This window comes from Meles meles, chromosome 8 (assembly GCF_922984935.1).
Source record: "Meles meles chromosome 8, mMelMel3.1 paternal haplotype, whole genome shotgun sequence".
Classification (NCBI taxonomy): domain Eukaryota; kingdom Metazoa; phylum Chordata; class Mammalia; order Carnivora; family Mustelidae; genus Meles; species Meles meles.
Genome location: NC_060073.1, coordinates 111,176,941 through 111,203,660, shown reverse-complemented (window position 1 = coordinate 111,203,660; position 26,720 = coordinate 111,176,941). Strand labels below are relative to the sequence as shown.

Sequence of the window (26,720 nt, the reverse complement as noted above, 5' to 3'; positions counted from 1 at the left end):
GTGTCACATTGGGTGTAGAGAATACTTAAATAAATAAAACTTTAAAAATTTAAAAAAATAGTGCAGCTTCCAGGCAAAGAAAATCTAGTTTCAGATTCCAGCTTTTCATACTTGTTGCCATTGTGTGACCTTAATTTGCTTCGCTTCTGACCTTCAGAAATGAGACCTATTGAAAAAAACAAAGGAAGAAGACTCATCTGGAAAATAGACAGTCCACTTGGCACAAAGTCAGGCTCCAAAATATTAGTCTTTGTTCTTATTCTTTTCCTCGCTGAAGTGAAGTCAGCAGGTGCTGAAGCAGCCTTCTCAGGCCTGCCCACGGCCAGGCTGAGGCAAGGTTGGGGGTCCCCCGGCCGAGGCTTCCATTTTGCTCATTCCTCACTCCGCAGTACCAACCAGGTATCCAGTACCGGGGTTACAGCAGGGAACGAAAGGAGGAAAAGGTCTTTGCACTCATGAGGGTTAAATTCGAATTGAGAGCAACATGAACAGACAATGGTAGACTGTGTCAGGAAGTGGTGAGTGCGAATAAGGAAGATGAGGACGTCTCGGTTCGGAATTCTCCCTTACCACAAGCATCTCTTCTTGCTGCCGTAGGTGACCAGCTACAACAGTCACAACTCTCAGAGCAATGGCTTTCTCCTTCCAGTGGCAGGAAAAGGAGCTGCTTCCGTCACTCACAAAGGGGTAGGTTCTTAGGATTTGCATGCAGACCCCACTTCCAGCTAAAACCGGAACAGTGGCCTAGCCATCGGCAGCGCCTGGGCCTTTTGTACCCCAGTTCCCTAATTCCTGCATCTGATGAGCGCAGAAGATGTGAGATTCTTGCTGTCCATCATGAATAATTAATAGGCAAACAATAGGTCCATTCTGTGAAGGAAAATTTCTTAGCATTCACACCTCCTCCCTCGAAAATAAAAGATCCGGCCTGGCAGCCTCTCTGCTGTATGGGCGTTGAGCCCAGCGGTGGGGATGTGGTTAGTCCTGCGGCCGCGCCAGCTCAGCGGCACCTCCCTTCTGCCCCCAGACCAGCGACCTGCAGCTCGTCCGTGACGCACTCCGCAGCCTGCGCGGCAGCTTCAGCGGCCACGACCCTCAGCACCACACCATCGACAGCCTGGAGCAGGGCCTCTCCAGCCTGATGGAGCGCTTGCACGCCATGGAGACCCAGAAGAAGCCGGACAGAAGGGTAATCCTCTTTCTGGGCCGGTTCTCTTGGGCCAGCACCCCAGGAACTTCGTTGTATCAAGTTTCGTTGAGATGACGGCCATGCCAACAGACATGTCAAAGGTTTTCCTCTGAGTGGAGCCGACTCTTCATCAGGAAAGGCGTTCATGATAACTCTTGCTCCTAGAAATTGCATAAGGGTTTAAGGAAGTGTGGTTCTTGACCCCACGGGAGTCTCTCTCTCTACTGCTTCTTCTCCCCTGAATGAGCTTGGCATTGGATGCGGAAATATATGGAAAACTACATTGGAAACTAGAGAGCCTTTTATGAATGTACATCGTTATTATTAGAATATATCGTTCGATTTTATATACTGTGGAAGATGGGGTAGAAAAGTAGATATTTCAGGTACATTTTTATGACTTAAATTTCTTGGATAAATTCTCCTGCTCATGGTAACTCTTGGTATTTTTGTGTGGCTCCTCAGGTTCGGGGCAAGTCACCCAGAACTCAAGCAGGTAGTGAATACCGGGAGTCCTGGCCCCCTAATTCAAGTAAGTACCCATACCGTTCAGTAAGGACTCCTAGTTTATTAGATCAGAAATTTAGTACTTTTCTTGCTACTGACATTTTGAGAGTAGAATTTTTCTTGGGGTACGTCACTCTTACATTGTTTCTGTAGGAATACTTGAATCGAGTTACTTCTAGGATATGAAGACACATACCAGCCGTCATCATCACCATCACCCCAAGTGCCATTTAGCACATGCAGGATGCTGCTGACTCAGGCTAAAATATCTTTGGAAAATACACAATATTAAAACATTTACACCGAACACAGCAGAATATAAAACAACAGAAATACACAAAACCCACCCTACAATCCCAAATAGCACAGAAAATTTCCAGTTCTTCCTGAAGGCAAAAAGTTTCATTTCTTTGGGGATTTTCCTTAAAACTGGGGTTTCCTTAAAACTAAAACAGTTTCCTTAAAACTTTGAGTCCCGCAAAAGCCTTGCGCCATCTAGTGGCCACACTGAAGAAGTAATTTAATCAGCTCTACGCCCTCTCTAATTCCTTTCCCTGTTCTTTCAAACATGCTGGAAACCTACCCTCCCTGATCATTTCACTTTTATCGTGTATGTTACCTTTTTCTTTAATGATATCCACATTTTGTCTTTTATGGTTTACCCAGGCCTAATCTAAAAGTACATAATAATCTACAAAAACCAAATAGTAAAAAGCTGACTGTATGTTACATATACGGTTTTGGAAGCTACATTAATAAACAAAATCTAAAGTAAGACACTTAAGACATTGGCACAATAAGAAAGATAAAATGTTTTTTGTAGGGCAAATAAAATTCTATGTAAGCCCCTAGATACCTTTTCTTCTTGAATGAGGGATTTACACTGGGAATAAAAAATTATATTAGTACCAGAATTAGTTTCAATTTCTTTTTTAGCATTGTTTTGAAACAGTCATTTCTGGGTTTTTTTTTTAAAGATTTTATTTATTCATTTATTTATTTGTCAGAGAGAGAAAGAGTGTGTGTGAGCGGCAGGGAGAGGGAGAGGCCGGCTCCCTGCTGAATAAGATGCCGGATGCTAGACTCTATCCCCGGACCCTGGGATCATGACCTTAGCCAAAGGCAGCTGTTCAACTGACTGAGCCACCCAAGCGTCCCTCATTTCTATTTTCTTGGGAGGCTTTTTATTTTGTCATCCCCTTCAGGACTTTCTTTAGGTTAATATAAATTGCCAATGCAGATAATTCTAAATATTTGGAAATTCTTCTTTAAAAATCTAATAAATTCCTTCCTTCCTGGAAAAATCCTTTTATGTATTTGCTGTACTTATCCTAAATACTGCAGATATTCATAGCTGCTTATATATAGGGAGTTAATCTAATTTCTGTATTCACAACTATAAGATCTCTCTCCTGAAAATACAAAAGCTTTGTGTAACTTGTTAGCCTCCTACCTACTGACTTTTTTTCTTATTCCCCCACATCAAACCTTGAAAAAATAGTCTACATGGGATCTTTTTCCATCCTTTCTTCCCATTCACTACTCAAGTCACCAGTCGACTTTTACTCCGCAAATCCACTTAGTGTTCTTTTTGTCAGATCACTGTTGACCTTCTTGGCCTTGATCAAAGTGGTTACTTTTCAAACCTTGTCTTCTATTGACTTCTCAAAATCACTGACTGTTCTTTTTTTTTTTTTTTTAAGATTTTATTTATTTATTTGACAGAGATCACAAGTCGGCAGAGGGGCAGGGAGGGAGAGAGGAAGGGAAGCAGGCTCCCTGCTGAGCAGAGAGCCTGATGTGGGGCTCGATCCCAGGACCCTGGGGTCATGACCTGAGCCAAAGGCAGAGGCTTTAACCCACTGAGCCACCCAGGAGCCCTCACTGACTGTCCTTGAATCGTTTCCTTCTGCACATATTTTTCCTCTTTAACTTCAGTACCAACCAGTTATTCATTCAACAAATATTTATTGAGCATCCATTATGTAGTTCCCGTGTTAGACACAGGAGATACGGAGATGAACAGGATGGACGAGGTACTTGCCCTCTTCAGACGTGCAGTGCAGTGAACTCAACACAGTCTCCTTTTCTTCTCTTCTCTCTCCAACCCTTGAATGTTGATGTGTCCTGGGATCCATGCGAGATCTAAACCTAGGCCTTTTTCTTTAGGCGATCCCTTCTACTCCCATGCCTTCAGCTGTTCTTATGTGCTGATTATTTTTAAATTTATAATCTCTAACCCCAGCCCTTTTCTGAGTTTCAGGGCTGTATTTTTTTTTAAGATTTTATTTATTTATTTGATAGACAGAGATCACAAGTAGGAAGAGAGGCAGGCAGAGAGAGAGGAAGGGAAGCACGCTCCCTGCTGAGCAGAGAGCCCGACGTGGGGCTCTATCCCAGGACCCTGGGATCATGACCTGAGCCGAAGGCAGAGGCTTTAACCCATTGAGCCATCCAGGTGCCCCAGGGCTGTATTTTTGAATGACAACTAGATATCTCTCTATAGGCAGAATGGCACTTCAAACTTTGTGTCCAAAACTGGACACAAAATAGAGTGGGAAAAATACAGAGTATGGAATCAGACAGATCTGGGGGCATAGTTTTGGCTCTCAGTAGAGTGTGTGATCATGGGCAAGGGAGTTAATTAATATCTATGAATTTTAGTTTCCTTGTTCATGAAATGGAGATAATTTTGAAGGATTATGAGCATTAAGTGAAATATTATGTGCAAATAACATGGCATAGTGTGTAGCAGATGAGAGGTGCAAGGCGAATGTTTATAGTCTCAAAACACCTTCCAGTTATTCCCCTCTGGCTTACGCCCTGTCTTTCTCCATTTCATCACATCCAGATCTCCTGAGAGAGTAAACTTTTCTCTGAATCCACTTCTTTTTTTGCCTTTTACTCTTAAGGGAAAACAATAATAATTATTTCGGATTTAAAAAGTAATACAGTAGAGTGGCCCCTGGGTGGCTCAGTCGGTTAAATGTCTGTCTCTGGCTCAGGGCTTATCCCCATAAGCCCTACATTGGGCTCCCTGCTCAGTGGAGAGTCTGCTTTTCCCTCTCCCTCTGCCCCCCACCCTACTGGTGCTCTCTCTGTCTCTCCCAAATAAATAAAAATAAAATCTTAAAAAAATAAAGTAGCACAGTAGATTAGTGGAATAGAATTGAGAGTTCAGAGAAAACCTATACATCTGTGGTCATCAGACCAGCATATAGTCTCTTGGACAAATGGTGCTGGACAACAGTATATCCACATGCAGAGATGTGGAGCGTAGAGATGGACCCCTACCTCACACCAAACATTAAAAATGGATCATTGACGTAAATGTAAGAGCTAAGGCTATCAAATTCTTAGAAGAAGACATGGAAAATATTCATGACCTTGGATTCTCAGTCAGCAACAAAAAACAAAGCAGCAAAGCATGAGCAGTAGAAGAAAAAATAGGGAAATGGGGACTTCATCAAAATTTTAAAATTTTGCCTCAAAGGACACTATCAAGAAAGTGAAAAGACAAAGGCCATAGGAGAAAATACTTGAAAAATCATATATCTGATAAGGGTGTAGAATGGAGAATATACAAAGAACTCTTACAGACTGACAGCAAAAGACAAAGAAATCCAGTAATAAACAGGCAAAGGGCTTGAATAAGCGTTTCTCCAAAGATAAACAAATAGCCAATCCACACATGAAAAGATGTTTAAAACCAAGAGTCATTAGGGAATGCACATCAAAACACAGTGAGATACCCTAGTTCTAAAGGAATGGAAAATAAGTGTTGTTGAGGGGGAGGTCCCAGACATTGCTGGTGGGGATGTCAAATGGTACAGCTGCTGTGGAAAACAGTTTAGTGGTTCCTCAGAAACTTAAATACAGAATTACTCTATGATCCAGTAATTCCATTCCTAGCTACATACTGAAAGAATTAAAAACAGGTATTTAAAAGAAAAAAAACAACAAACTTGCACACACATGTACATAGCATTATTCACAATAGCCAGAAGGTGGAAACAACCCAAATGTTCATCCATCACTCAATGAATGTTTAAACAAATTCTGGCATGTGCATACGATGGAATATTATCCAGCTATAAAAAGAAACAATGCGGGGCGCCTGGGTGGCTCAGTGGGTTAAAGCCTCTGCCTTCGGCTTGGGTCATGATCCCGGGGTCCTGGGATCGAGCCCCGCATCGGGCTCTCTGCTGAGTGGGGAGCCTGCTTTCTCCTCTCTCTCTGCCTGCCTCTCTGCCTACTTGTGATCTCTGTCTGTCAAATAAATAAATAAAATCTTAAAAAAAAAAAAAAAGAAACAATGCATTGATACATCCTACAACGTGGATGAACCTTGAAAACGCTAAGTGAACGATGCCAGACACAAAAGGGTATAAATTGGATGAATCCTTTTTTTTTTTTTTTTTTAATTTTATTTATTTGACAGAGAGAAATCACAACTAGGCAGAGAGGCAGGCAGAGAGAGAGGAGGAAGCAGGCTCCCTGTGGAGCAGAGAGCCCGATGTGGGGCTCGATCCCAGGACCCTGGGATCATGACCTGAGCCGAAGCCAGAGGCTTTAACCCACTGAGCCACCCAGGTGCCCCAGGATGAATCCTTTTATATGAAAGGCCCAGAATAGGCAGATTCATAGAAACAACCAATGAGTACATCAGACAGATGCCAAGACTAGGAAGGAGGGACTGCTTAATGAGTATGAAGTCTCCTTTTGGGATAATAATATGTTCTAGAACTAGATAGTAGTTACAGTGACGTAACACTAAACGTACTAAATGCCTCTGAATTACACACTTTGAAAGGTTAAAATGGTGAGTTTTGTGTTATGTGAATTTTACCTCTATTTTAACCCACTGAGCCACCCAGGTGCGCCCCCCCCCCTTTTTTAAAAGATTTTATTTATTTATTTGACAGAGATCTCAAGTAGGCTTTACCTCTATTTTAAAAAAGTAAGTTAGGCAGCTCTTTCTGCCCACGGGTCCTGTCCCCATGCTTTAATAAAAATCACCTTTTTGCCCCCCCCATAAGTAAAAATAAAAATAAATTTAAAAAGTAAGTTAAGAAAAAGTAATTTCCAACCTCTGCCTAGGATATAGAAGGCTCCTTTTCTAACAATAAGACAAAGTTGAGTAATCTAAAAGAAATCATAACTTTCACTTTCTTGAATCCACGAGAGAGATGAGATCATAGAGCAGCCAACTAGCCTGAGTACAAACGGGTGCCTCCAAGGAGGGCTGGATGCAAGCATGGGTGCCCTTGTGGGAGGAAGATGGCACCGCCATCCGAATAGGGAAGAATTCGGCTAGGATTGTAATTGCTCAAGGCTAAGCAGAGAGGATAGGAACCCTCGGGGCCACAGATGCAAGAGGAGTTTGCACCCACTCGCAGGCTCTCTACGGACCTCCACTGGGTGCTTATGAAAAATACTGGTCTAGGGACAGAGTCTAGGGAAAACCTATCTTGATGGTGGAGGCCCAAGCAGCTGCCATGAAAGGAAAAGCATGAAGCATTCTTCTTTAAGGAACAAAAGCCTTAAGCCAGTAGGGAAGGGCAGCGAATCAGTTTTCTCCTCCCTCCTCGTCCCAGGCAAAGGTGAAGACCTATTTTGGCAAGGGAAGGAAAAAGGAAAAAAGAACTGTCTCTGCCTGGGAGACTGGTAGGACACTGTCTTGGGCTCATATCTTAGAGGTTGCCTACCCTTGGGGGAAGAGTAGGACCATTGCCAATGGCCCACCCTCAACACTGAGGTTGGATCATGACCACAGAGAAGCTCCCCTCGTTGCTAGCTGCTGGACGTCCAAGCACTGAGTAAGAAACAGCACCAGCCTGCTGTGGGAAGGCCCAGGTGTAGAGAGATTGACTCGGGCGCAGGCTCACAAGTGAAGTCTAAAGCTAAGATGGAGGAACACTGAAGAAAACCCTCCAGCAATCTAGCTCCTGAACATAGCTCTACAGGGACGTGTAGCCGGTGGTGATGCCCCAAAGGTAACCTGAACAGAAATCCCAATCCCAGCTCAGTTGCAGTCCAGATTAACTGTCCCTAGTACTATGGCCTGGCGGAACGAGCAGTGGGCCTATTTCTAAGCATCAATATTTGGTAAGTCACTCTCTACTGTCATATACATGATGTCTAAGATTCAGTAAGAAATGAGAAGACATCCACAAAAGCAAGAAAAATACTGTTACGAATCAATCAGTATCTACTTGAGAGTAAACGCGTATGGCAAGGATGCTGAAATACCTAGAATAAGTTAAGAAAATATATATAAAAATATAGGATGGCAATGGAGATTTTAATATTATAACGAATCAATTAGATTATAAGATACAGTAATTACTGTTTTTTGGTTCTTATGATAAAAATTTCTGATTAGTCTTTTCTCCTATTAAAGGCATAATCGCAAGTACTCCTTAATTAAAATTTTTTTATTTTTTAAAAGATTTTATTTCTTTATTTGATATATATATAGAGAGATCACAAGTAGGCAGAGAGGCAGGCAGAGAGAGAGGGGGAAGCAGGCCCCCTGCCGAGCAGAGAACCCAATGTGGGGCTCCATCCCAGGACCCTGAGATCATGACCCAAGCCGAACGCAGAGGCTTTAAACCACTGAGCCACCCAGGCGCCCCCTTAATTAAAATTTTTAATAAGTACTTGTATAAAGCATAGAGAAGATGCAGACCAAGGAATCTGAGTTAAAAACCATGGGACCGGGGCACCTGGCCTGAGTGGCTCAGTCGGTTCAGCGGCTGACTCTTAATTTTGGCTCAGGTCACGATCCCAGGGTCCCGGGTGCAGCCCTGCATTGGGCTCCCTGCTCTGTGGGAATCCTGCTTCTCCCTCTCCCTCTGCTTGTGCTTGTGTGCTTTCTTTCATCTCTTTGTCAAATGAATAAATAAAATCTTAAAAAAATAAAAACCAAACAAACCATAGGACCAACACGTACAGATCCTGTGTAGCTAAGGGATGAGATAGGTTTTGTACCTTTTGCAACGAAGCATGAAGTCCCTTGGGATCCGAGTTTCTAAGGTCACTTTGCTCTGCGGTTCTTGCTCCTGCGCACGTCTCTCGTCATGAATTGCGCGGGCGTTCTCTACCCTGTCTACAAGTTGGCAATGTCTGCGCCTCCTGCTCTGTGTCCCTTCTCCCTTAGTTGAGATCTTGCCTGGCTTCTCTGATCTCTTTTGACTCTGAGCAACACTGCCTGTTGGGACCCCCGTTGTTCCCTGGGAGAAGTACCTGGAATGGGTGAGAAGGGGCGGCCTCATGATAGTGTCCGTGCCCAAAGCACCCTAGGGGTGACTTCCCGTGGATCACACCCCACGATGTGGCTGATGTTTTGCAATGGTGTGGAGGCTGCGCTGTGACCCCAGGCAGCTTCATGCTCCTGGGACACTTCGAATGACTGGAAATGAGGTGGGGTTGGGAGCAAGCTCTGACCTCAGCGTCTCTCTCCGATTTCAGGGTTGCCTCACTCACAGAGCTCCCCGGCTGTCAGCAGCACCTGCACTAAAGTGCTCTATTTCACTGACCGGTCACTCACACCCTTCATGGTCAACATACCAAAGAGGTGAGATTCGAGGATTGCAGTTTCTCTTCCACTTTTTGAAAGGACAAAGTAGTGACAGGAGGCGGACTCGGGTTCCCTCCCACTGAATGAGCTGAGAGGTGTTGGAGGAACAGTATGGTGTAGGAAGAGCACAGATCGGGATCCTCGTTGCAGTGTCGCCGCTAACCAGTGGCGTTGGAAGGGACAAGTCATGATCTGCTGCAAAGCACAGACGCAGTAATAGTGCTTCCATTCCTGATGCACAATTATATGCCGAGTTAGGAAAAATCACTTTTTAAGGGTTCAAAACAGCTCCCGTTGGTAGCCGTGGGTTGCAGCCTGGCCCTCCAGGGCTGTTACTCATCCATCTCGGTCCTGTTTGATGATCGCATCTAAGCAATTGGGAATTCATGTTAAAAACCTTCAAACATTCCTTTATACTCCCTTGTAAGGTAAATAAATGGCTTTGAAAGAAAGACTTTTTAAACTCTGGAACCAACAGCTGAGAGAGGTAATAGGTTGTCCCTCTCCTGGAGAGTTTGCTTAGTTGGTCTGGGCTAACGGGGAGCTTTCTGAAGCTAGAAAGATGAAGATGGTGATGTCTGACTGAATTCCACCAGCCTAGAGAGATGCAATATTGTGGCAAAGAAGGAAATCAAGAGAACTTAGATGTATTGATCGTTCAGCAAATTAGATTTCAGAGATCTTACAATGTCTGATTTCCTGAGTAAAACAGACAAAAGCGATCTGGCTGTTGCTGGAACACAAACATCTATTTTAAATTCTCAGAGCACCTGTTGGTAATGCTATTCTTCCCTCTTGGTGGCTCCCTAACCTCTGCTGTAGAATTGTCTGGGTTCCCAGGGGCGGGACCTAACAAGGCCCTGTCATTTCTGCCTGGAGAGTCTTTGGTAGGGGCCTGGCTTTAAAGGTAACATCTCCTCTTCCCAGGCTAATGAGAAGCAGTCTACGTCAGTGCTCTTGCCTTTCATTGCAGGTTGGGGGAGGTAACACTAAAGGATTTTAAAGCAGCCATTGATCGAGAGGGGAATCACCGGTACCACTTCAAAGCGCTGGATCCTGAGTTTGGCACTGTCAAAGAGGAGGTACAGAATCCCTGGGGAGCCTGGGTGGTATTGCTGCTGGTTCCTGAACCCCAGAGCTGCCTCCTCTGCAACCAGTACCCCAGTTCCCTCCCCAGGAGAGGAGTTTCCCAGAGCCTCAGGCCCATCTGATGACTCTAGACCGATGTGGTCAGGGAATGCACAAGGAACTGGCAGCTTCCTCAGTTCAAGGACTTAATCACTTTGACCTAACTGGGACAGAATGCTCTATTTTAAAAAGGAGAAAGTTTTGTTAGTGAAAATAAAAGGACCTGAGCTTGAATGGAAGCTTGGCTTGAGGGGGTCCCTTCTCTATCTGTAGTTAAATCTTAGAAACTTTTCTGCTTCCTGTGTTGAGCAAAATAAACAAACAGGCATGAATATGTGGAACTGTATATCGGGATGGTAGTTTCTCAGATAATTAAAATGAGGAACTTCTGGAAAGTTATGTCTGCTTATTCTCAACTCCTTGACTGTTTTCTTAGCCTACGCTTCTCTTTATAATCCATCTGCCAAATATAGGGAAGAGAGTTCTGGGTTCTTACATAGTCACATTGTGATTAAAGCCAATGTTTTGTTTCATAAATATTTCCACACTGAAATGCTTTAATAGCCCTGTTCTGTTAGTGGCTTAGAAAATTGAATGAATGAATAAAGAGAACTGCCTGTTCTTTTGGTCTTCTTTCTAACCCTTTCTTTACGATACCTGGGACCAAAATTTTACCCTTTCTCATTTTTATAATACGTATGCTACTGCTTTCTCCTAAGCACCCTAAAATGCTGTATGGTTAGTAATTTATTAATTCTAATCAAACTCTATAAGCAAAGCAAGGTAGGGATGCTTTTACCATTTCATAGATTTAAAAAACTATATATATATGTATCATATAAGAATATATGTTATGTAATTTTAATAATATAATAATATAACAATAGGATATAGTATATGTCGTATTATATATAATGCACATAATCTATTATACAAAATACAATAACATATTACATATGTTAAAAATATTTTATATATATATATATGTATGCATGTATATACATTTTTATATTTAGGTATAACTTTAGGAACAAAACAAAAAGGATGTAGACTCTAACTTAAGGCTTTCCTCTGTATGTTCTTTATCCTCTCTGTTGAGGTCTTAGTTTTATCAGCAGCAGCCATCTAGACAGACTCCCTGTCTTACTTATTTTTTCACTGTGCCTGGTTTTTTTTCTTCCTCTAGGTTTTCCACGATGATGATGCCATCCCTGGGTGGGAAGGGAAAATTGTAGCCTGGGTGGAAGAAGACCATGGAGAGAATTAATGCTGAGTATTGGATTGGGGGCTCATGGAACTTGGTACCCCCTGGCTGTTTCACTCAGGAAAGAGGACTAAAACCAGAATACACAAAGAAGTTTCTAGTTTGTGCTGCCAAAAAAGAAGCTTCTCCAAGTGTGACAGCCCCGGGCCAGTACTGTTTCTGTGCCTGGCTTATGTGGTACTTAAAGTCCCTGTCCACCGGTAGACCATGGGTTCATCTGGAGTTCCTTGTCCGTGGGAACACAGTGTTTTATTCTACTCTGAGGACAACAAACCGAAGGCCTTAACCAGTGGGAATGGATGATCCCGCTCCTGTAGGGGCATGGCTGCTATTATCTGGAAACTGGGAATTGGATGCGTCACTCCTGTGTGTTACAGTATTATTTTAATTGGCCTCAATGGTTGCAGCAATCAGAGTCCCAGCATTTGTACTCACAGACAAGGCAAAGGTACCAGCTTTTTGGCTTCTTTGCAGCTATTGCAAACCAAGAGGAACTCCTGAGGTGGTACCAAAGACGAAAGCCCAGTCTTCAGGAAGTTTTTGGACCGGACATGGATGGTGCTGAATTGTTGATTGGATGGAAAAAGGGCTGCCCATATTGTGCTATACTTTGCTAAAACCATGATGAAATAAGACCATGGGTTGCCTCTTGTGTCTTAACTGGTTCTGCAACTTGTCCTTTAGCCCACAGAGGGCACATTTCATGTACTGCTAGTTTTCTCTGGGGACTCTTCCACTGTAGAGCCATTTCCCCCCTTCCAACCGACGAACTTTGTGTTTGAAAGGAATAAGGAGTTAAAAGTCTCCTTAAAAATCTAAGCGGGTATGGAAAGGTGCTGCTACCCATATTTCCTTGACTTTCTTTCTCTCATGACTTCCTTTAACTCATGGTGTCTCCTTTGCAGTCAAAAGGAGACAGACCGTTAATTTCAGTGTTTGTGATTTATGAGTACTGAGCATGAGTTACTGGTCTGCCCCTCTTCATTTCAAGTTATTTTCAATTATGTATTTAGTCTAGGTTGATCCTTTAGCGCACAATAGGAACCATGGGGCATGGAGCATGAGTTGTGAATGGCAGGGTTGATTCTGGGTTAAAAAAAACCCTAGAATCCTTTCTCATGTGCAACATTGTCAAGTGTAGAAGCTAAGAGAAAAGAGTTAAACTTCCAGAGATTACTTAATAACTTGGGTTTTCTCAGTCATTTACCAAGCACTATCAACTAATCAGCCATATATGTATATATATATATGTATGTATGTATGTATATATATGTATGTATATACATATATATGCGCACGCGCGCGCACACACACACACACACACACACACACAAATACTCATTTCCAAAAGCAGTCGGCCTGTGACCAATGTACACTGCCAACCAGGAGAGTCAGACAAGTCAGTTCTGGGTTCTTGACCTGTCTGTCTCTAGTTCATCTCCGTTTTCCAGCTGTTTCAACAGACTACTCATTGGAGCTCTGAAATGACATTTTGTTGTTTTATATAAATGTGTCTTTTAAAATAGTTCATGTTTGGAGAATTCTTTTGTACTCATTTGTTTTTGTCTGAGAACCATGTCTATTTTTATAACTTGAGTGTGAGTTCTCTATGTTCTCACATTCTATATACTGTATCCATTTTCTAGAGAACCCAGTAGCTTTTATAAGGCTCTTCTCTTCTTACCCTTGTGGTTTCAGAACAAGCTTTATTTTATTACAAGTATATTAATGACAACTTATTCCTGGTTCTAATTCTACCTGCCATTTTGGTAGTGGAGGTAGTTTTACGTAATCTCTTTGATTGCTCCTCTAGCATACAGAAGGAGCTCAAAACATATCGATATCTTTCAGTAAGTTTACTTGATCTCCTACTGAAGAATTTTTCATTGGAAGTGACTGGGAAAGTCAGTCAAAAGCAAGAATAATTCATTACGAAAGCAAACAGAAGAAAACAGGATATTCTGAATCCGCACCCCCCTACCCCGAAGTCTGGAGAAAAGGTCCTCATGTCACCAATTTCTCTTTTGCATGAATTTTAGTGTTTTGCTAGACATGCTAGACAGCATGAGGATTATTAGGCCAAAATTCGTTACTGTGTTTCCAGTACAATTTATCTTGAATATCTGTCCCTTAAGTTAGTTTATACTTGTCAGTTTTCTTTGAGCAAACATTCTCACCATTATGTAGAATTTAGCTTTTCAGAGAAAATTAAATGAGAGAAAAATTTCAAAGTCCTCTACCTTATTTGGCTTTTATATCTCTGTTCTTTGGAAGAGGAGCTGCATGGCCTCAGTGCCTCCACAGAAAGCTGAAGTTGAGTTCAGGGGAGAAAATGAGATAGTTTTTTCCCCTTTAGCTCATTAATCTCATATGCCACGGGTAATAACTAAACACCCCATTACAGGATGTCGCTCGAGTAATTTTTGTGTACAATGTGTTGGTAATCCCTATTCCAGTTTCTAAAGACAGGAGCCTTCTGAGAAGTGTGTGCATTGGTTCCTTCTGGTTTAAATCGATTCCTGTTTGTTACACTTTGGTTGTCCTCGAAGCCTCTTGACTTATTCCAAGGATTGTCCCCTGGTGACATTTGTGTGGGATAGTCCATCCGAACACTGAAATTCTCTTCCTTTGAAAAAACTAGGGAACTAGAATGTTTAGAGTTCATAAAGTAATCTCTAAACCTATGAGATTAAAAAAAAAAAATGATCCTCTCATATTAGATTAGAAGAAAGCTCAATTCCTTCAAAAGTTGTCATTTAAAAACTGATGACTGTTCTCACTCAGTTCCCTAAATTAGCTGGAATTGGAACACTTTACAATTTGTACCTAAAGAATTTGGATTAAACTTAGTTAATGGCATTCCTACTTAGTGATTAACATTTCAGCTCTTTTTGACCAGGATGGCTGTAAATTAGGGAAAATATCTTTATGTTTACATCCAATCCAAGAGGACTCTAATTACTTAAGAGCATTTATGTCATAATTATAATAATTTTCATTTTTTTCATAAAATAAGCATTATGATTGCACACTCCTATTGTCTGAATTTATGTAAGAGGTATAGCTTGCTTAAAATATATATGTAAAGTTATATTTTCTTAGAAACATGGATGTTTGCAACCATTGCTTTCATAGAGATTACCACCATGCATTCTCCCCATTTTGTTTTCATGAAGACTGTGTTATACCAGAGGCTTCTGATTATCAAAGTGATAACCAGTTTTAACTGCCTGTATGTACCAGATTTGTGAACTAATTAAAAAAAAAAAGCAGAAACAAACCATGAATAAAATGGAGTTTGCAAACTAAATACTGTTAATCATTTTCACTTGTGTTTAGCGACTGAAATTAATCAGCAAAGCCATTTACATTTAGTGCAAGTCAATTTCCTCAAGTGATCTCCCTGGTAGCGTATTTACTCATTACCTGGAGAGCAGAGATAAGGATTACTTTATGACCATAGATATTTTACCATTGGCATTTCAAATGTAAGCACAAAACACATTATTATTGTCAAAGAAAATTCACTGATTTAGCACTTCTTTTGAAATTATATATAAATGTGCAAACAAATAAAAGCCTGAGTACAAGCTGTACTCAGAACCAGAATTTCCAAATTAATTTGAAAGCTGCCTTCCTAAAACTTAGGTCAGCTTCATGTAGCACTTTAATTTAAACGTTTTATATATTTATATTTTTAGTCCTGAGCTTTTACTTGACTTGGAATTACATATTTTCAACCATTAATTACAAGCCATTTTAATTAGGTCATTATGTTAAAATTAAGCATGTAAAGAACTTTCATACCCAGTAATTCCTCTTTCCATCTACCCATTTCCTATCGGTTGTCACCATTCTACACGTTTCTCTACTTCAAACCTTAGAGTCTTGAGCCTTCCTTTTCCTTGACTTCTGTTATCCAATCTGTTCACGGGAGTTCAGACCTATTCTCTCAGGCCTGAAAACCTAAGAATTCCTATCCCACCTCTGGGGTAAACTTACCACCCTGGACTGTTTGACCTGTGCCCTCCTGTGATTTAACTAAAACTGTCAAAAGTGCATTCAAATAAAACCCAGCTATGCACTGAAAAATAACAAACCCAGGTTTAAGCAATCCTACCTACGTAGGTGATCAGCAAACTGAAGACAGGATCATACAAAGGCTGATTTAGATCCAGTTATTAAATTCCAATACAGTGGAAGTAGTAAGATATTCTGGTCAATTCAAAATCATCAAAACATTTTCATAATTTATAAAGTTACAGTATAAGCCCTTCCACTAATCACAATCATTCTTCCAACAGCTATTCCTAGTTTTACATAATTTGTAATATAATTGTTCTACTCTTGTAATTTCAAATGTGCCTTTCCACTTAACCTGTTAATTTATTATTTCTCGGTTGTACTGCCTACGTATTACTGTTAGGCAGCTGTGACTGCTTGCTTTCCTCATATTTGGAAAGTAATATCAGTTCTTTTGGTTATAAAGACACAAAAATTATAACACTAAAAGTGTTATAAAGACACTAATAAGGTTTTTACCTTATTCTGAATGCTTTAAGCATACTAGAATAGAATTTTGGGGAAGATCTTTCTGTTACTTCTTGTACTGCCATCTATAAAAACAACCGTTGTATTCAGTCTACTCAATGAGTACATCTTTCTCACTGCAATCTCAATACTGGGTTTTTGCCTTTTAAAAATAGCTTACTACTTTAGTAGGTATGAAATAGTGCCTTCTGGCTGTTTCAGTTGTCCAGATGTTTAATTACTAGCAAGGTTGAACATATTTTCACATGTTGGTTTTTCCTATTTCTTGTGTTCTTCGTGTTCTGACCATCTGTACAATGGGGACTTAGAGATATAAATACAGCACGTGCTTCCGCCTAATCTAACGCCACCCTCAGCTCAGAAATGAGGTATTTTTCACTTGTAGCATGATAACCCTACAATAGAAGTATACCTAACAAATGTGGATAACTTCTCATTTATTAATTCAAATGACGTGCTTCAACTTCCAGTATTTACCGGACGGTATACCAAGCTTGTATCTTCATACATAGCATAAATGCTTAGACCCGCTACAGCACACCTTAATGGGGGAATGAATCTTCGGTTTGGCTGCCCCTCGCACCATTTGGCTGGAAAACCTGTTCATTCTGATTTCCGGTTATGCTACAAACCTGAACTTAAGCCTTTGTAACTTAATACAAAGTTAGCGAGGCCCCAAACCTGGCCACGGCTGGGTCGGCAGAGACCGTCTGCACATCACCAGAACGCCCTGATCCCCTCGAACCGCTCCGCGCCAATCTTCCGGAGCGCTCGGTGACCCTGCCCTTGGCCTCCGGCTCCCTTCCCGGCTTGCCTCAAAACTTGGCCACTCCCCCTCAGCCCACCTCTCAGGCCATTCTGCCTCCATCAGGCCGGCTCTTGCAGCCTCTGTAAGCCCCTCCCTGCCGGCTGTGCCCTTCCCATCGTTTAGGCCCTGTGGGACCCCAAGATGCCTCTCCTAGGACCCCTCTACCTTAATCCCTCTCCGCGTCTTATTTTTCCCAAACTTGCGCCTGCATTGGCTCCGCTGGAACGCCCCTGCCCCTGTGGCTGGTAAATAGTCTACCCCACCCGCTGTCGGCCACCCTTTCCCCTACTCCCTGGACGAGGGGCGGACGTTCCACCCGTTTCTGGGCTGGGGAGGGGTGCGTGAATCCTCGGAGCCTGTTTTACGACAATGTGCGGCTGTGCGGCGCGGCTGACGGCAACGCCACACTGCTCTTGGAGAGGTCACTCCGGAGACGGCGTTGGTTTTGGGGTGTGGGGGTTGCTGGCACTATGTGGCGCGTCTGTGCTCGACGGGCCCAGAATGCGGCCCCAAGGGCGGGGTTCGGGGTTCGTTGGGCGGCATTGCGGGAGGACCCGGGAGCTCCGTGCGTGACTCCGCGGGCTGGTGCGGGTCCGGCTCGTTGCAGTAGTGGGACCACGGGGTATGGCAGGGTCCGGGCACTCTGCGGCTGGAATCCCAGCTCGAGGGACACACAGAGGAATCGCCTCCTGCCGCAGCTTTTGGGATCGTCCAGCCGCCGCTGGTATAGCCTGCCCCCGCATCAGAAGGTGAGCCCCAGTCCTGCCCTTCGCGGGACCCCGTTTGTCCTTCAGGGCAGACTTCTTGGCCTCGGAATCCTCCCTCTGAGGCTTCAGTGATCTTCCATCCCCTTTCCAGTGTATGTCATTTGTCTCTTCTCCAAAACCCAGCCTTGCTGTGGCGCTTGAGTTTTTTTTTTTACCTCTCCTTACCTATTTATTCCACTGAAGGAAGAGTTCCAGGCTTCCGTCTCTTGATCTATTCCATTGAAAGAAGAGCTCCAAACCTGAGGCTATTTGTGGAATGTCTGCTGAGTTATGTGCTCTGCCAGTCCCACGGGACTGTGGAGCAGGAACCCTGTCGCTGCAGAGCTGGTGGCAGGAACTCCCTTTCTATCCCCAGTGCCTGGCGTGGGACAGGACTCAGTACACTCTCTGCATTAAATACAATTGAATGAAGCATTAAGCCAGACTGAGAGAGAGCGTTTTCTAAATGTAGTGTTTCTCCTTTTTCTCCTCCAGGTTCCGTTGCCCTCTCTTTCCCCCACAATGCAGGCAGGCACCATAGCCCGTTGGGAAAAAAAGGAAGGGGAAAAAATCAATGAGGGTGAACTAATTGCAGAGGTAAGTTATTTAAAACATGGAAATGAGTTAGAAGGAACTGGCTTAGCTCAACTGAGTGTTAGCTTTCCAGATAGGTAATTATGCCTTTTGCTTAAGAAACTTAGATGTTTTTTACAACTTGATATTAGAGAAGGTTGGTTAGGTAAGTTGTCAGCAGCTAGCCAGGCTGATTTTTAACTAATTCCTTTCAGGTCTATTAATAGAGGCTTTATCTTCACATGACTGTTGAACTGTGTGATTCCAGGCACAGTCTAATAAATTTCATACTGGTAGCATTAAGCCTAAGCTGCTGCTTTGTGTTAAAAGGTTGAAACTGATAAAGCCACGGTTGGGTTTGAGAGCCTGGAGGAGTGTTACATGGCAAAGATACTGGTTGCTGAAGGTACCAGAGATGTTCCAGTTGGAGCGATCATCTGTATCACAGTTGAAAAGTGAGTAATTCCTTGGTAATTTGTGGAACTTAGGTGCTTAGTGGAGTGTTTTGACCTAGGATTGAGAAAGGAGGAGTGATAGGCTTCTGAGACCACTTTTGTGGGTGCTAAATCTGCTTTGTAAGCTCCTGTACTTACACATTCTTTCTCTTCCATAGGCCTGAGGATATTGAGGCCTTTAAAAATTACACATTGGATTCCTCAGCAGCACCTACCCCACAGGCAGCTACAGCACCAACCCCTGCTGCCCCTGCTTCTCCACCTACACCTTCTGCTCAGGCTCCAGGTAGCTCATATCCCACTCACATGCAGGTGAGGCTCAGCCCCCGGGTGTTCGCTCTAGAAAGTTTATGATTCGTTATTTTTCATATATGGCCATCACATCCTGGAAGCTGGCATTAACTATGGCTAGCTCTTGTCATTTGAAAGTAAATAGAGAGTAAAAAAAGAAGAAAGTAAATAGGGATTTATTTATTTTTTTAAGATTTTACTTATTTGACAGAGAGAGATCACAATTAGGCATAGAAGCAGGCAGAGAGAGAGGAGGAAGCAGGCTCCCTGCTGAGCAGAGAGCCCGATGTGGGGCTCTATCCCAGGACCCTGGAATCATGACCTGAGCCAAAGGCAGAGGCTTTAACCCACTGAGCCACCCAGACGCCCTGTTAAAATAGGGATTTAAACTTGAAAATTGACAGTTTCATTCCTAGTCATTATTTCCAGGTGTATGAACTTGGACATTCCCTTAAACTTTCTCAGCCTGAGTATAGTAGGTAGGATAATGCTTGGCAGTTCTCATTCAATAACATTGTATTAGGTTTGGAGGATGATTTGTACTTATATCTACTTGTTGTATAGAGTGTTTAGTAGGCCTGTAGTATTGTCCATTGAATAAAAGTCCCCAGTTGATGTTTTCCTCTGACATGTGATGTTTATTTTTTTAAGAGTGAGTGAACTGGGGGTGCTTGGGTGGCTCAGTCAGTAAGCGTCTGACTTTGGCTCAGGTCCTGATCCCAGTATCCTGGGATGGAGCCCCACATCGGGCGCCCTGCCTGGTGGGGAGTCTGCCTCTCCCTCCCTCTCTGCCATTCACTCTGCTTGTGCTCTCTGGCTCTCTCTATCTATCAAATAAATAAATAAAATCTTGAAAAAAAATAAAAAAGAGCGTGTGAACTAGTCCCATAATATTAATAAATGAGGAAACTGGCGACAAAGTGTGTAGAATAGACTAAAGAGTTGAAGGCAATAAATATAATCGCAGTTGGTTCTGTTAAATCCGTTTCTAAGAAACTACAATGGTTTTTTAGGTATTACAGTTATCCCATGTATATTCGTGTTTTGGATATTGGAAATTGGTAAAAAGCAACTGGCCTTTTTCTAAAGGATTAAGACTAAAACTTTTCTTTCACTTAGTTTATTTGTAGAAATTTCTGTATAGGAATCATTTTCCTTTTGGGGCATAATATTCTTCTCCCTGGTCTTTTAATAGCCACTTGTGAAGTCTTGTGTGGTGTTCAGGTCACACATTTGTTTCATCCTGTTCGTAAACTCTCTTCTTACTACGTAAGACACACTTCCTTTCTCTCCATTTTATGTCTGTGGCTTTGTGTGCAAGCGTTACAGTTGTATTTTAATTATCTTTTAAGATCTGTATAGAGATTATTGGCTCCACTGGTTTTGAAGAAGTAGATGGGGATGACAAATTGTGAACAAGAAAAGCGTTTAAAAAATATTTTCTAAGGGGCGCCTGGGTGGCTCAGTGGGTTAAGCCACTGCCTTCGGCTCAGGTCATGATCTCAGGGTCCTGGGATCGAGTCCCGCATCGGGCTCTCTGCTCAGCAGGGGGCCTGCCTCCCTCTCTCTCTCTCTGCCTGCCTCTCTATCTACTTGTGATCTCTCTGTCAAATAAATAAATAAAATATTTAAAAATATATATATATATATTTTCTAAGTAGAGTTATAAGGTTTTCCTCTCTTTCCCAAGACATTAATTGAAATGATTTTCTCTCAGAATAATCCTCTTGCTAATTGATACAAAAAACTAAGAAGATAGCAAACAAAACCCATAATAACTGGGTAAGCATCCAAATTCAGTGGACACACAAGCCATATGAATGGCAAAGCAATGTTTCATTGAAATCAGCCAGTCTGATGTTTAGATCTTTTTGGGATGGAAGGGACTCTTTCCTTTATTTTTCTTGCAATTTTTAAAATTTTACTTTTTTCTTACCAATTTGGGTGCCTTTTTTTTTCCTTGTCTCATTGCTTGTGACCAGGACTTCCAATACTATATTGAATGAAAGTGGTGAGAATGGATATCCTTATTCCTGATCTTAGAGGGAAAACTCTCAGTTTCTCACCACTGAGTATGATATTAGCTGTAGATCATATAAGGCCTTTATTTTGTTAAGTATGTTCCCTCTGTGCCCACTTGGTTGAGAGTTTTGAGAGTTTTTATCGTTTATGGATGTTGTACTTTGTCAGATGCTTTTTTTGCATCTATTGAGATGATTTTTTTTTTTTTTTAAAGATTTATTTATTTGACAGATAGAGATCACAAGTAGGCAGAGAGGCAGGCAGAGAGAGAGGAGGAAGCAGGCTCCCAGCTAAGCAGAGAGCCCGATGTGGGGCTCGATCCCAGGACCCTGGGACCATGACCTGAGCTGAAGGCAGAGGCTTCAACCCACTGAGCCACCCAGGCGCCCCAGATGATCATTTTTTTTTTAATCTTTTCTCTTATTAATGTGGTATATCACATTGAGTTGTGAATATTGAGCCACTCTGGCATCCCTGGAATAAGTCCCTTGATTGTGGTGAATTTTTTAAATGTATTGTTAGATTCAGTTTGCTAATATTTTGTTAAGGATTTTTGCATCTATGCTTATCAGAGACATTGGCCTGTAGTTTGTTTAAATTTGTTATTGGTGGCTTTGCAGTTTGTTAAGGGCTGGCTTTGTAGAATGAATTTGGAACTTTTCTTTCTCTTATTGACTACTCTTCAGATGTTTGGTGGAATTCACCTGGGAAGCCATCTGGTCCTGGACTTTTGTTTGTTGGGAGTTTTTTGATTACTGATTCAGTTTCATTGATCAGTCTGTTCAAATTTTCAGTTTCTTCCTGATTTAGTTTTGGAAGGTTATATGTTTTAGTAATTTATCCATTTCTTCTAGGTTGTCCAGTTTGTTGGTGTATAATTTTACATAATCTTTTTATCTTGGAAAGGTATCTGGGAAGTTTAGGAGAAATGCTGTTTCCTCTGAGTGAAAAGATAGATGCTAATAGAAAGCACAGCAATATTTTAATGAAATAGTCTAAACCAAGATCATTCTGTGAAAATGAAAAATTCTAGCTTAATCTAAGTGATAAAAAAGATGAAAAGATGCTCTGCTTAGATATGTAATTGAGTAATTAATTTTGACAATCTAGAAAGAAATCTTTCCTAGTTAACCCCTTGCTTTTAACTTTGGTTGGGGGGGCTCAAAGTGTCACTGATATTGTAAATCTTGGGATTTGGAGGGTGATTCAAATGGTAGGGCACTATTGAGGCATGGATCTTTTGCTCTTATGAGGGCATCAGACAGATGGGAATTTGGATCGCCAGAGTCACTATCATTCCATAAAACTATTGAAGCTTGCCTAAGTGCCATTGTGTCCAAGGCTTTGTAGTATTAAGCAATAATATGTGTTTGTTTCTACAGGTGGTTCTTCCTGCCCTTTCTCCCACTATGACCATGGGCACAGTTCAGAGATGGGAAAAAAAAGTGGGTGAGAAGCTAAGTGAAGGAGATTTATTGGCAGAGATAGAGACTGACAAGGCCACTATAGGTGAGATTTCTTCAGCTCTTAATGGTTGAGGCACTGAGTTTTCCAATGAGGGAAGAGGATTGCCGTCCTATCCTATAATGAGTGAGTGATAACATGAAAAATTTTAATTTTTGGGATTCATTTCCTGGAATAGACTCTGTCATGACAGAAGTGTATGTAGTGGAATTTGTCAGTGTCACACTGCACTCTTAATGAATCAAGGATATGTCAACTTAGAGATGATTTTTATCCGGAGTTTGCTTCTTAGTCTTACTGTGTTACTGAGAAGCTATTTCAGCCCTGCTGTTCTTTAAATTGGGCAAGGGGGGAGAAAAGGAAACAGGAGAAAATTACTTTCTAGGCAGGAAAATAACAAAGAATTTAAGATGACTTTGAGGGAAAACTGAAACCAGGGTTTGGATTGCTTTCATAGTTTGAGAGTGACTGATAAAATATATATATACCTGTTCACACAGCATATTGCATTTCCATATATTCCCTTTCTGATTCATTTTTATGCTTAGAACAAAACCCACCTATTACTTGTGATAATATTTATAGATATTAGTAGATCTATTTGTTTCCTATCTAGTCCCCAAGATGCAGTGGGTGATTCTGAGCATCCTCCGCAGTGGTGGTTTTTAGATTGTGTTCTTCAAACCCCATGATTCCTTGATGGCACCATGAGGCAAAGGAGACTTAGTGAACAGGACTCTGCTTTCCCTGCCCCCTCTCCCCAGCTTCCACCAGGGCAACTCCTTTTTATCTTTTCGCATATTGTGTTCCAACCAAAAGATTTTATTAGAAGAAAGGATTCTGTTTCTTAGAAACAAACAGAACCCCTTGGTAACAATAGATCTGCTTTGCCTTTTAACTTGGATACTGGAATTGCTATAGAGATGGTATTCTAGAGACTCTGATAGTCACTGGAGAAGCGTTGCCTTTGTCAAATTCTTTAAACTCTCTTGTGGCTTTGGAGTCTTTTTTTTAAAACATCTTTTATTGGATATTCTTAACTGGAAAAGGGAAGTATTCATCAAAGATATGTTTGTCAGGAGGGGCACAACACAAAAAGCCAAGAGGTCTGCAAGGCAAAAATGGTTCTCTGCATTGTCTTCTTTTAGTTTTACTTTTGTAACACTTCATGTTTGAGTTCTCTTCTCTTTAAAGCTGTAGAAACCCTAGTAATGCCATGTTTCTTCACACTGAAATATTTAGTTGAATACGAAATATAACCTCTTTGAAAAACTCCAGAGATACTTTTAAGGGCATAATCCCATATCACTGTTTATTCTAGGAGCTCCCTTAATTTAACATCCATGTGGTTCTGATTTTTAAAAGTACAGCTGATGCCATATTGGTACAGTTGATGTCATCTTAGAGTCTTGTGGGTCTGCATAGCAGCTTCCCTTAAAGATGTTTTTAAGAAAATGTTTAGAACTAACTACTAAGTCTCTCATAGTTTAACAGTTGTTTATTTAGTATTTACTTTGTCCCAGGTACTATTTCTAAGTACTTGAAAATTAGTAATTTTTATAACATTCCTGTGAGCTAGGTATTATTGTAACCCCCACTTTGTAGCTAAAGAGTCTAAGACATAGAGATGTTAACTCACAAAAGGTTATATAGCTAGTTAGAAGAGCTTTTTACTTAAAACTGTGCTTTAAGTTTGGTGAGTCCTTTAAATTCCATAATGTTATTTCTTTCTATTTAAGGTTTTGAAGTACAGGAAGAAGGTTACCTGGCAAAAATTCTGATCCCTGAAGGCACAAGAGATGTCCCTTTAGGAACCCCACTTTGTATCATTGTAGAAAAAGAGGAAGATATACCAGCATTTGCTGACTATAGGCCAACTGAAGTAACTGATTTAAAACCACAGGCACCACCATCTACCCCACCTCCGGTAGGTATGCTTCTAGAATTGAGGTAACACTTACCTATTCATCTCTAAACTGAGGGATTAGATTGGATGATATTCTAAGTTCCTTCCAGCTCTCAAGATTCTATAAATAAGGAGATGGTTAGGGACACCTGGCTGGCTCAGTTGGTAGAGGCTACAACTCTTGATTATGAGTCTGAGCCCCATGTTGGGTGTAGAGATTACTTAAAATGTTTTAAAAACCTTTAAAAAAAAAAAAAAAAGGAGATAGCTTTTGTGGAGATCTGCAAGGTATGTGGCAGTGCACCATTTCCCCAATAGTCAGTCGTTGGATGCTTGTAGCTTTTTTTTTTCTCCCTGCTGTCTTGAGTCCTGCTAAGAACAGAGCCGAGGTGACATGCTCTTTTTTTGCTTAGGTATAGATATGCATATGGACGTTACTGTATACAGTTGTTCATGAACAGCATGGGGTCTGGGACACCAACTCTGTGCACTTGAAAATCTGTCTAACTTTGGATTCCACCCATATTTAACTGATAAGGCTACTGTTGGCTGGAAGCCTTACTGACCATGTAGACAGTAGACAGTCAATTAACACATATTTTGCATAGTATATGTATACGATACATATTATATGCTGTATTCTTAAACCACAATAGAGAAAATGTTACTAAAATTGTAAGGGAGAGAAAATACGTTTATAGTACTGTGCTGTAAAAAATCCACATGTAAGTGGGCCTGTGTAGTTCAAACTCGTATTGTTGGAGGGTCAGTTAATCTTTGTTACTGTCATTACTCTTGGTATTCACTTAATGCTGGGTCCAGCTTATAATACATTAGAACCTTGACATCACATGGCTTGTTTTGCATAGAAGCTAGTCTTGTCATTGCATGCTATACAGTATACGCTAGATACCTAAAATGTACTTGTATGCGCTCCAGGCTGAGATAACTCTGTGCCGAGGCTTCTGTAGGTGTTGGAATCATGTGAGTTTAGACGAAGTACACATTTCTGTCAGAGAAAACGTGATTTCTGACTTCCCTACATTTGTGGGGACGTGGCCAGTAGTAGGTACTTCTTCAGGTACTTTCAACATGGAACTTCCAGCATAATTTATTATTTTGAAATGAGGTTAAGTAAAAACAAAATCCTGTTGGTCATGAAAGAGAATGAGAATGAAGACACAGCAAGAGATGAAAGTAAAGAAAGTCTATAAGGATATTACATACTGATTAGCAGTGTTAAATCCTATGTCTCTCCATGTTACCAGGGAGTAAGAGAACATGGTTCTGTCTTTGACATAAAGTTGTATTATTACTCTTCATAGGCTATATTATGTTGGTTAAGTAGGAAAAATATGCATAAGATAGAAGTTATTTTGATTTCTTAATAAATGTAAGCTCTTCATCTCTCAGACCAGTCTTTACAGTGGTAAATTAATAGTTTGTAACTTTTCTCAAAAGGTGGCCCCTGTTCCTCCAACTCCCCAACCTGTAGCGCCTGCACCTTCAGCCACCCGCCCAGCTACTCCTGCTGGACCCCAGGGAAGGTTGTTTGTTAGCCCACTTGCAAAGAAACTGGCAGCAGAGAAAGGGATTGATCTTACACAAGTAAAAGGTAAGTTTGTCTCTACGGAATGGGGGTATAAAGATAAAACTGACTTGAGATTCGTTCTTAAGTCCAGAAAGGACAAGTCTGCACAGTCATTTCATTTGGAATGGTGCAGAGAAGGGTGGAGGAGGGAAGTCATCTCCTTTGTTGCCACCACGGGTAGGGAAACTTAATGTGCCGTGTTTAGCTTATTTCGGATCCACTTATATAATGGGGATAGCCTTTTTTTTTTTTCCCAGTTTATGGGGACTGCTTAATTTTTAGTGCAAGTATAATGTGCTTGTTCAGCAGAGTTGAGTTTTTGGACTTGACTGTGTAATAAGAAATCTCTGTTGCTGCAAGGCTGACTGAGTCTAAAGAGCACGAGGTCTTGAATCAGACCATCTGGGGTTTACTTCTGGCTTTATCATCTTCTGTGTGTTAAGACTTTAGGTGAATTACTTAACTTGTGTATGTCTGCAGGTGAATTACTTAAACCATCTGCTTTTCCATTTGTGAAACTGAAATAATAATGTATATTAAAACAGGCAAAGGGCTTAGGACAACATTTAGAGTATAATAGATACTAAGAAGTTGTAGTTCTGTTCATATTAATATTATCACCTGGCATTTAAATGAATGTTTT

At 41.4% G+C, this 26,720-nt stretch overlaps 2 protein-coding genes across 4 annotated transcripts in view; both read left to right on the top strand.

Moving 5' to 3' along the window:
• DIXDC1 (DIX domain containing 1) overlaps positions 1 to 14,980 on the top strand; it is a 70,970-nt gene extending 55,990 nt beyond the window's left edge. For all 3 annotated transcript variants that reach the window (XM_046017828.1, XM_046017827.1, XM_046017829.1), the window contains 6 exons: positions 598 to 687; positions 1,028 to 1,189; positions 1,655 to 1,721; positions 9,170 to 9,275; positions 10,252 to 10,360; positions 11,593 to 14,980. In XM_046017828.1, the coding sequence (XP_045873784.1) occupies positions 598 to 687; positions 1,028 to 1,189; positions 1,655 to 1,721; positions 9,170 to 9,275; positions 10,252 to 10,360; positions 11,593 to 11,673 (615 nt within the window). In that variant the 3' untranslated portion in view covers positions 11,674 to 14,980. The remainder of the gene's footprint in view (positions 1 to 597; positions 688 to 1,027; positions 1,190 to 1,654; positions 1,722 to 9,169; positions 9,276 to 10,251; positions 10,361 to 11,592) is intronic.
• A 2,118-nt stretch (positions 14,981 to 17,098) lies between these two features.
• The window catches only part of DLAT (dihydrolipoamide S-acetyltransferase), a 35,785-nt gene continuing 26,163 nt past the window's right edge, over positions 17,099 to 26,720 (top strand). The window contains exons 1-7 of the mRNA XM_046014781.1: positions 17,099 to 17,778; positions 18,271 to 18,372; positions 18,679 to 18,803; positions 18,962 to 19,115; positions 22,499 to 22,625; positions 24,320 to 24,507; positions 25,948 to 26,101. Coding sequence (XP_045870737.1) covers positions 17,500 to 17,778; positions 18,271 to 18,372; positions 18,679 to 18,803; positions 18,962 to 19,115; positions 22,499 to 22,625; positions 24,320 to 24,507; positions 25,948 to 26,101 — 1,129 coding nt within the window. The 5' untranslated portion in view covers positions 17,099 to 17,499. The remainder of the gene's footprint in view (positions 17,779 to 18,270; positions 18,373 to 18,678; positions 18,804 to 18,961; positions 19,116 to 22,498; positions 22,626 to 24,319; positions 24,508 to 25,947; positions 26,102 to 26,720) is intronic.